The sequence below is a fragment of the Phoenix dactylifera genome, chromosome 11 (genome assembly GCF_051530095.1).
Source record: "Phoenix dactylifera cultivar Ajwa chromosome 11, Ajwa_hap1_PhDact_Kaust_v1.1, whole genome shotgun sequence".
In the NCBI taxonomy this organism is placed as follows: Eukaryota; Viridiplantae; Streptophyta; class Magnoliopsida; order Arecales; family Arecaceae; genus Phoenix; species Phoenix dactylifera.
In genome coordinates, this window is record NC_143200.1 from 26,903,731 (window position 1) to 26,914,596 (window position 10,866).

At 39.1% G+C, this 10,866-nt stretch overlaps 2 protein-coding genes across 2 annotated transcripts; both read right to left on the reverse strand.

The window, feature by feature from the left end:
* Window positions 1–2,020: 2,020 nt before the first annotated feature.
* Window positions 2,021–5,162, reverse strand: LOC103702438 (sufE-like protein 1, chloroplastic/mitochondrial). Its single transcript, XM_039127950.3, has 2 exons — window positions 3,096–5,162; window positions 2,021–2,296 (listed from the first exon to the last, which is right to left on the reverse strand). Exon 1 carries the CDS (start codon window positions 4,257–4,259, stop codon window positions 3,117–3,119), a length of 1,143 nt encoding a protein of 380 aa, XP_038983878.3. The 5' UTR covers window positions 4,260–5,162; the 3' UTR covers window positions 2,021–2,296; window positions 3,096–3,116.
* A 127-nt stretch (window positions 5,163–5,289) lies between these two features.
* On the reverse strand, window positions 5,290–8,525 carry LOC103702365 (fructose-bisphosphate aldolase 5, cytosolic). The gene is made up of 3 exons (XM_008784771.6): window positions 8,381–8,525; window positions 6,696–7,378; window positions 5,290–5,830 (listed from the first exon to the last, which is right to left on the reverse strand). The coding sequence occupies exons 1-3, from the start codon at window positions 8,406–8,408 to the stop codon at window positions 5,468–5,470; spliced, it is 1,074 nt and encodes a 357-aa protein (XP_008782993.3). The 5' UTR covers window positions 8,409–8,525; the 3' UTR covers window positions 5,290–5,467.
* Window positions 8,526–10,866: the final 2,341 nt, after the last annotated feature.

Here is a 10,866-nt window from a genome sequence, read left to right on the forward strand (position 1 = left end):
GCAATGCGTTGAAGTTTCGTAGTGGTTCAGCGTATACCAGATTCCGTAAGTCTCTAATAAGGTGGGTTAAGAAAAGAAAAGTTTTCATTACAAATGCATAGAGATAAAAATATATTATAATGCATCCATTAGCAACCCCCGAGTAGCTTTAACTTGCAAGGATTTAATTGCAATTTGTTCTCATAGCAAGTTTAGACTAGCCCTGGTGTGTGCTACGATAGGTGACTGACAGGCTTCTGGTGGTTCGAGCAAAAGGCTAGAATTACCCAGCCCAGATTTCTATATAAGGCCCTCAAATGGCCGAACTTACAAAGGTTTCCCAATGACTCGATTCTTATTAGAACTTCACTATAACAATGATTAAAAAAAAAAAATTGGAGAAAAACTTAATGTTGAAAGAGTTTTCTTCTTGTCCATTACCACAGCCTTTTCTTACCAAAATACTCACCCAAAATATGGTGAGGAAAGTATCTAAAAGCTCACAAAGATGAGGGAACGTCTTTGCAACAAGTTAGATGCATAAAGAATCAAAAGTGGAGAGGTTATCAGAAATGATGATATTACATGAAGAAAGAGAGGATACTTTCAGAAGTTGTTGACCGAGTCGGTCCTAAGAGTGAAGATTGGATAGAAACAAGCATGCAGATGAAAAGTCAGGCATTTAAGAAAATTATATAGGGGTCTGGCATGAATAAAGAGGTAACACTTTAGGACCATAGTTAACATAAAGATAATTATTTATGTGAGAAGTTAGTTTAATCAATGAACCTTTAAAATGAGATATTGAAGCAAATAATATCCACTAATGAAGAAAAGCTTTGAAAGAAGACACAAACACATACATATGCACACACACACAAAATGCACCATTTATAGATTATGAGTTCAAAGCTATGGGAGAGGGTAACTGAATGAAGGAAAATAAAAATAAAAAAAAAAGAAAGTTTAGGAAAAACAAAAGGTACTTTGCCGAGATAGAACATGTAGATTTTAAGTTTTTTTTTGGTACATCTGGGGAAATTTTCGAGCAAAGAACAAGTCCTCTTTTTGATTCTGAAAGCAACGACAGAGTCTCAATGGCCCTTGCTTTTCACCAAAGGCCATAGGTGATGTTAAGAACCAGGAAAATGAAACACCCAAAAGGAAAAACATAGGCTAGCATTATCTCACAACAATGACCAATTTGGTATTTAGTACTGAAAACTACCTTTTTTGATGGCATGCAATCATCGCCATCAATTACTAATTCCCTAAATGACAATAAGACGCAACGAAACTCTTGCACAGATGTTAAGTAACAATTATTTACAACTATGTCAAATAAACAGCTTCACTACTATAAACTTGTAGGGAGAAGTGGCTTCCTAGTAAGTTTCCTACACTCATGTTCTCACTTACTACTCCATAAGAGATGAAATTCATAAGTTAAACCAATCTTGCCTCTTTGCCTAGATTCCTTCAAGGTCCCGGGAAGCCATGAGGCATGCTACCCAATTGCATGAATGTATTGTGTAACCGATAACATTGATTGGCCAAATTGGCATCTAGGTTAACCGCGGGCACTTCTCTTTCCTAAAGTTGCCTTGGCCAAGGAAATGGGAGCCAACTAATAGATGGTTTGTGTCAAGTGTAGCATTCATTGTAAGAATATTCTCAAACTTTTATAGAACATGCCTAAATCTACCACAACACCCCTATATAATTGGGATTAGGCTGCTTGAGATTCACATGAAGAATTAGTATTCAAATATTGGATTACTATGTACCAATGCGAAGTTTTCCCGATAAAATTCTTCATTGTTACAATATGCATGTGCTTACCTATGCAACTATAACGACAAATTAAGGTCTAATATTCAGAATCAACTCTTACCAGGTAATACAAATGCCTCATAGTTACCCTTTTTTTGGTCATATCCTGATTAAATTGGTAAGAACTTACTCAACCAATAGAGTAGTACAAGCAAAAAGAAGTAGAAAGGATAGTAAGCTTATGGAACCAAAGTCCTACTACCAACTACGATACAATGCAGCAACACTGCATTTATTTTTAAGGATTAAAAAGAATTTATTAAATCAGTATTACAAGGCAACAGGAAGGATAAGAAGCATATCAAACAACAGCAGAAGATGAAAAAAATATACCAAGTGATAAAGTACAAAGGGCATCTGATACAATGCAGGATGACCTTGAGCCTCTCTTCAATTAAGAAGGGCATCAGTAGCAAGAAAATCGATCCTCCAACCATCATACTTTCCTCCTCTATAACATGTTATAAGAGTTAACACGATGTCACTAACACATTTGCAACATGACAAGGATCAGTAAAAGGAGGATGCACACAAGAATACTGGTAAAATTGCTTTAAAGCTGATCCACATGATTCTAATGTATGGAGTCCAAGGCAATTTGATGTTACAGGAGAAAATGATAAAAATTGTGGTTGAAATTCCTTGACCTCCATACCAAGATGATCAGGAATACTACGCTAACAACGGAGGATCTAGAATCCCATGAAATCCTTTCATTCTCTTCAGCTTAAGAACAAAGGCACCAGCATGAGTTGGTTTATAAATGATTTTCCTCAAAAAAGCATATAAACAATCCAGCCATAAAAATTCTAGAGTTCAATAGTACTCATAGCTGTGGAATATGTCAGTATCAGAAATAAGCATTACAACTATCAACAACCCTTATTGCAATTATTCTCTAAGTTCCTTTTTTATATCTTCACCACACTAACACCAAAAGAACAGATGAACCAAGAAGCCAACTTTTAATCTGTTTTCTATATTGAGTGTACAATCTTTTATTCTTAACTAATATGTTTGAATAGAAGTTAATGGTATAAACCTAATCACCAAGTTTGAAAACAAATTCTTTTGAGAAAAAATTAAGACAGCTAGACTTTAAACTCGCAAAATATTCAATTTTTTCCAACATTGGTTCTATAATCAGCAAGATTATTGGTTTTATAATCAGGTAGATTACAAGAAAATCTACGCATACAAACGATGCAGCATGTCTCTATGCTTTGTAAAGCTCATGTTTGATTAATTTAAGAGAGGGGATTGAAAAAACAAAGTAACAAAACCTGGTTCCATTCAGTGCATATCTAACTGGATTGGGCTTCGGATGGAGTCTTTGCAACTATGGAGAGGGCGTGCAATCCAGTCTGCAACTCCTCTTGCAACAGGTCATAAACAAGCCTGTGCCTCTTCACCAAACTCTTCCCTTCAAACTCTTTGGATACCACCCTCACATTGAAATGGGTTTCTCCATCACTATTCCCCCTAACCCCAGCATGGCCCGCATGTTGATATGATATATCCTCCACCTCCAATTCCACCGGAGATAGCTCCCTCTCCAATCCCTGCCTAATCCTCTCCCTTCTCCCACCAATCCCACCACCAGAACTTTTCTGCACCACATCGGCGCTATCCATACCGTGTCCATCAACCTTCAAATGCCCATAGGGTAGCGAATCGCCGCTCCTGTTGGCACTCAAAACCTCTCTAAAGATCGAATCTTCGCCAGTTTTATCAGTTTTTTCACCCAAGATCGAAATTTTATCCTCCAAGATTCCACCTTTGGCACCCGAATTCCCTCCCTTGGATTCTGAAACCCCGTTAATTTCCGAATTACCGACCTGGGAATAGAGCTGGAGGGCCTTCTGCTGCATGAGCTTGAGCATGTTCAGGAACCCGTTATTCCTGGAGGGCGTAAGGCTCTGCTGGAGGCCGAGCAGGTGAACGAAGCCGGGCGGGACCGAGGCGATGACGGGGGCGAGGGAGCCGGAGAGGCCGAAGACAAGGAGCGCGGCGAGCCCCTTGGTGAGGGCGGAGTCGGAGTCGGCCTCGAAGCGGACGGCGGCGGGGTCGTCGGCGTCGCGGAAGGCGCGGACCCACACCTGGGAGACGCAGCCGCGGACGCGCTGGTCGTCGGTCTTGAAGCGGGGGTCGAGAGGGGGGAGCTGGGCGCCGTAGTGGAGGAGCTGTTGGTACTTGGCCTTGGGTTCCGGGACAGACTGGAAGAGGACGATGATCTCTTGCAATCTGGGGGGGAGCACGCAGAGGTCGACCTCGGCCTCTCGCTGCTGGGCTCTGAGGGGCTCGGAAAGAGGGGATTTAGGGAGGCGTTGGAAGGAGATGGAGGAGGAGAAGATGAGAAATGGTTTGGAAGGGAAGAAGGGGGATTTGGGGAAGGTTTGGGGGAGTTTGGGGGAGAAGAGGCGGAGAGAAGCGGAGAGGGACGACATAAGAGAAACTATAAAAGAGGGAGAACGGAGAGAGAGAGAGAGAGAGAGAGGGAGAGAGGCTAATTGATCTATTTGGACTTGGCCTCTTATTTCTTTTGGTTTGTATACAGTTCGTTTCGATGGTCGGACATGTGGATCAGAAGATCCTGACCATCAAATTGTTGGATTTTCTGGTCTGGTCTGTTCTGGAGTCGGCAACGGGATTTAGAAGTGGTTCTGTATCCAAAGAACAACATGCCCATCATCTTATCGGGTCGGGTATGGGTCTTTCATGGACCGGGGCATGGCTGAACCGGCCTTTCGTGAACTCCTCATCTCCCATCTTTTTAACTTGAGTTGAAGAATTACGTGGCTTGATGTACATGGTGCAAGGGTTTATGGGCTATTTCTAATTCTTGTAAGGCGGAAATTAACGGGCTAATTGAATAGATGAAAATTTACCATACATATCGGTACCATACTGTATCGGATGTACTGAACCATAGCGGTACTAAATCGGTACATCTCGTTGTCTCGTACCATACTACGTATAATATTGTAATAGAATGGTATCAGTACGAGATCCAATACCAAGATAGTGAACCTTGTAATAGATGACGGTGATTTTGACAATTATACCTCAAATTTCTAGCGCATAGCACATAGACTTATTCCTATGCATTCTAAATTAATGAACTCACATCAAGGGATATTAATAGTTGTCGTGACAAATAAAATAGACCAGGTTACCTTTCACAAATTATAAATGCAGACAAACTGCTCATACATGATCCCAGTTAAGCCAATTATTGATCACATATCACTCATCTAGATTTCATCAATGAAACATGACTCCAGTTAGTCGATCAAACTTTCTCACCTAGTATAACAACTAGATGATTAGTTGAATATTAATACAAAAAAAAAATATTGTTCAAGATCACAATGAATTATCACGATGAACAACCAGCATAAAGATGAAATATAATCGATTCTAATTAGGATAAAAGCAATTGAATGTCAAGAAATGATACTAAATTACTAACAATAATTGGATCGCCAAGTTAAAAGACCAGTAAATTAATATCAGAGCAGAAGTGTTATGTATGAACAGCTGGAAATAAAGATTAACAGCCCAAAATATGGGTGAATATGGTTAAAGGGAGGGAGATTAGAGAGAGATCTTAAAGAGGCAAGTACACTTGAGAAAATGATCATGGGAATCCACACTAGTATTTGTATCCCTTGACGTACAAGCTCTCGGAAGCCGCGGCATCGGCACTTCCCCCGGCGTACTTCCCGAGCGTAGCCTCCGAATTGGCCTTGCACCTCGCCAGGAACGCCTGCTGGGCCGCCGGAACGTTCTCCTTCTTGCCAGCCCACTTCTTAATGGTGCTCTGCTGAAGGGCCCGTCCAAATGAGAAGGACAGAGTCCATGGCTTCACCACTTTCAGCTTGTTCATGGCGTTCAGGTTCAGCGTCGCCTCCTCCTCGCTCTGCCCACCGGACAGGAACACAATCCCGGGGACGGCCGGGGGGACGGTTCGTCGCAGCGCCGCCACCGTGTACTCCGCTATCACTTCAGGGGTCACCTAAAAATCACACACACAAAAAAGAATGAAACAGTTCATCATCCAAAGAAATTACTGGTGTTTTAAGTAAATTTTTTTGACGGTTATCAGATGGTTTTCAGATCCACCTTCTACTAATGCTAGATTCTATCGCTTTTTGTAGGATTGCTGGCGGATGATGGGCAGTTTGTTTTATATCGAAGTCGTGCATATTTACAGAAAAACTAATAGTGCAGTTAATTGGATTGTGTTGTTTGTGGCCGACCATATTATATATATATTTATGAATTTTTTTTGGCAAATATCTTGGTTCAATTGTTCAATATTTTTATATATATATTTTCGTGGCTCAAATGGTTTAATCCATTCGATTTACCTAAAAAAAAAAGGACTTTTTGCATAAATATCCTTTTAAAAATCAAACTTTGCATGAATATCTTTCCAAAAATGATATTTACATGTATACCCCTCGTAAAACACTTATTTTGCTATTTCGCTCTTTTTTTTATCCGTATTTTTGCATATATACCCGCATCATCTAACGCTGTTAAAAAATTAACGGTTTCAAATTAAAATGACTAAAATATTTTTAATGAGTAGACGTGCAAAAAGAAACATTAATAAGGCGATCACGATGGAGAACAAAAAAATAATTTTAAAATTTTATTTTACTTTTAATTAAAAAATATGAATTTTATTAACAATGTTAGAAAAATTGTTATATTAGGGACATTTGTGCAAAAGTGGTGTTTCATAATAATACAGTAATAAATATAAATTTTTAAAAAAATTTACGTAAATTTAAATTTTTAGAAGAGTATTTATGTAAAAAAAATCAAAAAAAAAAAAAAAGAGAGATAAAAGGTCCACAAGAGGACGTTAGTACCTTGGGGCTGTCGGAGCCAGGGGTCACCATGTTGGGCTTGAGGAGGGTGCCCTCGAGGAGCACATGGTGATCGTTGAGCGCCTTGTAGACGGCGGCGAGCACCCTCTCGGTGACCGCCGCACACTTGGTGATGTCATGGTCGCCGTCGGTGAGGATTTCCGGCTCGACGATGGGCGCGAGCCCGTTCTCTTGGCATATGATGGCGTACCGCGCCAGCCCCTGGGCATTCTGCTGGATGGCGAGCTCCGACGGCTCGGCGGGCCCAATCTTGAGGACGGCCCTCCATTTCGCAAACCGGGCGCCGGCCTTGTAGTACTGCTGGCAGCGGGCCCCCAGGGAGTCGAAGCCTTGGGTGGTGGTCTCCGACTTGGTGCCGGCGATCTCCACGGTGCCCTTGTCCACCTTGATGCCGGGGATGACCGAGTTCTCCATCAGGACGTCGACGAACGGCGTCCCGTCGGAGCTCTTCTGGTAGAGCGTCTCTTCGAAGAGGATGACTCCGGAGAGGCAGGAGAGGGCGTTCGGCGATGTGAAGAGGAGCTCGCGGAGGGCTTGCCGGTTGGACTCGATGTTCTCAACGTTGATGCTTGCGAGGCGTTTGCCGATCGTGCCGGTGCTCTCGTCGGCGGCCAGAATGCCCTTGCCGGGAGTCGCTATGTACCTGGCCGTCTTGATAAGTTCATCTGGAAAGCAAAGAAAATTTTGGTCAGCCCAACCAAAGAAGAGTTATCAAAATAGGTAAATATTGCGGTGGTCAAACCATAGATGTGTTCGTAAGAATGCGAACGAGAAGATAGGTAGGTAAGATTATATTTCATAACCAATGGATTAATTTATCTTTAAAGAAGATGGCATGGTTTCTATATAAAGCTAGCATAGGATATTACAAGTAATTTTGCCACTGTACGACCTTCTTTGAAAAAAAGAGAGGGAGATCTCCTATTGATAAGCTCCACTCCAGCAACAAAAATTATGTCCATAGATCTAAGCACATGGCTATTTATTCATAACATGGATAAGTTCAATACTAGAATGGTTTCATGAAAGAATCCTGAGAGTGCTTCTTGACTCGGTATTACTGGTGTGGTCTAAATTCTAAATTTTATGCTAGCTTAGGGCTTGTTTGGATGTTTCCACATAATTGGATTAAAAATTCTGTAGGAATCCGACTTATTGGCCCATCTAGCTTTCATTTTTTAAAAATCTGTCCAAATCCAACCAAGATCCTAGTCTTTAGCATGTACCAAGAAAAAAAAATCTATGTAGGTTTTTTTTTTCTTAACATAGGATTTAGGTTAGATAGAATTTGGTTGACACATGGTCATACTTAAATAAATGGCTCAATTTACGAATCCTATACAATTTTAAGTCCAATCCTATAGAAATGGGCAAATAGGCTACGAATTTTGCCGGCATAAATTAGTAAAATAAAATCAAAAATTTATCTTTCTAAAATTAGATTTTGTTAAATTTTTTTATTTAATTAAACAAATAAGTAACATACTTGTCCTCATTGATCATTCAGAGTGTTGTCTTGTGAAAGATATATTTTATTGGCGTACAAAACCTATAAGAGGAACACCTAGAAAGAGTTTTCAAGCTTTACTCCAACAACAATTAAGAAAAGAAAAAAAATCCACCTCTGTTATCATGAAAGAGAAATGAGTGATGGGGAATAAGCTTACCGGCGTATTTTCCTACGAAGGCAGACATGGTTTGGTTTAGTATTGAAGGCCGGGGAATGGCAAGGAAGCCCAAGCGTAAACAAAGCCTTTCACGAGGGCGGCTCTTATAAGCCCCACCCACCGCAAGGATATACCTCAAAGGTTCCTTCACGGCTTATGGACACGTGTCCACATCGCAACCGGGTGAGGGTTATCGTCCTTGGATGGGGGAACGGTTGGCACCGCCATTTGCCACGTGGAGCTGACGTGGACTTATCACTTCGTAGGACCTCTGGGGAATGAGGAATGAGTGGAAATGGGAACGAGGCGGTGCTGCTTCTCTAATTCTGTGTGAGTCATCCATACGATGAGATGGTGTATTGCCGATTTACATCCGATTGTAAGGGTTTTTTTTTTTTTTTGGTGCTCGCGTTGGTCGTCATGATATTAATTGGCACATCAAATACAGAAAAAAAAGGTCTATAGATAGATTTTTAAATAACTTTAAACAACGTAATAAATATTTTTTCGATTTTTTATCTAAATTTGTGGGGGAAAAACTTCCTTTTCAGAAAATCTTTATAATTAATTTAAACACGACTTACTAAAACAATTAATATATTTCTTAAACAATTTAAAATTCAATTTTTTTTTTGTGTTCATGGATTTTAAAAGGCTAATAATTTTTTTAACGTAATTAAGATTAATGGTTTTTTAAAAGAACTCTAAAGTCAATTTTTTTTATAAATAGTTAAGAAGAATCCTACTCAAATTTAAATTTAAGTCAAATATTTTTCTCTCTGCTTGCACAGAGAGAAATATTTTTGAAAAAAAAAAGTTTGCCTCTACAGAAAATTTTTTTCTAAAAGGGATTTTTTTATATAAATTAATTAACAATTTTCTAAAATAATTCTAAATTCAAATTCTATTCTTCTTCCCTTTATATGCATAAACTCTAAATGGCCAATAATTTTTTCAAAAATAATTAAAAAGAGTCATACTCAAATTCAAATTTATTAACATTTTTTTTTCTACGTGTGTGGAATTAGTTAACGGCTTTCCAAAATAATTCTAACTTTAATTTTTTATGCATGGCAGTCGAACGACCAATAATTTCTTCCTAATTTTTTTTTCTATGCGCACTGACTTCTAGTATATTTAGATATACACGACTTTTTAAAATATTGTTTTATATATATGGTGATTTTTAATATATTTAGATAACTTTAATGTAATCATAATTTTTTATTTTTTTTGAATTTTGGAGAAATGCTGAGTGTTATCTCACAGAGATGAGAACTTGGAAGGTGGCGCTTCTCTCTAATTATTTGTGTGTGAGCCATTCATACAATAAGATGGTGGAAAGCTGGTTTAGATCGGATTGTAAGTGACCCAATTCGAATCGAACCAACAGGGCAATTGGGTGAACACCATCAACCCAGCTGTAAATCAACTTTACCTGGAGATTTAGATCTTTATGACATCAAATCAAGCCCAACCAATTTCATCACTTAGTAATCATACTAGTCCAAATCAACAAGTCAAATTCTAAAACGATGAGGCTTGACCAAGACCTTGAGTGCCAAAGACTATTGAAACATCGTCCAACACAAACTTGATGAAAGGTTATAGCAACAAACAAGTTGAAGCGATCTCCATGACGGATCCATATCAAGTTAAACCACAAATGAATTTGGGCAAACTAGGTTGAATTGGAGAGGTCCAAATCTAAATCATAAGCTATTTGTGCATTGTGGAACAACTTCTGATTTATAAGGCCTGCCATGTTTATGAGACAGGCTCGCCACATGTCAATCGTGGACCATTTCACAACACGTGGATAACCCATGATTTAGGATCAAATCTCCATTTGAATTTTGAACTTGAGCAGATTAAGACTCCTTAGTTTAGTGAAGATGATTCATATCAATATGAAGAGTTTTGACCCAACATGGAAAATAAAAATGGTGTGATTAATTGCGTAGCTTTTATACGATTACATGTGGAAATGGAAGTTGGATATAGAATGCACATGGGAAGCCAAGCCACATTAAGTAGCAAGGAGAAGTGAAGACGGAGGAGCAAAAGACCTAGAAAAGATATCTCGAGACTCCGACAAGAGGAAAGGATAGGAGGAAGGCATAGCCAGGGCTAATATTTTGGCCATGAATTATGGTGTCCATATTCATGATCAATATTTCCTTCTTGCCTTCTTGCAGACATGTTTCTGATATGATCGCAATTGCAAGTATAAACTTTCATGACCGCCCATATATTTGTCTTCACTCTTTGGTTTAGGAGGATCGCAAAACTTGTTATAAACGAGCTTGGCCACTTAAGATACGTCTAAATAGAGTTTGGAGCAAATTTGTCATATTCAAAGCTGTGTCGTGCATCAAAACTCGTGAAAAGCATGATTTTTATATACAATATCTGTTTTTTAATATACTTTTTAAGATTGAATAATTTTTCAAAATCTACGACCTAGGTCTATTGGACTTCATATG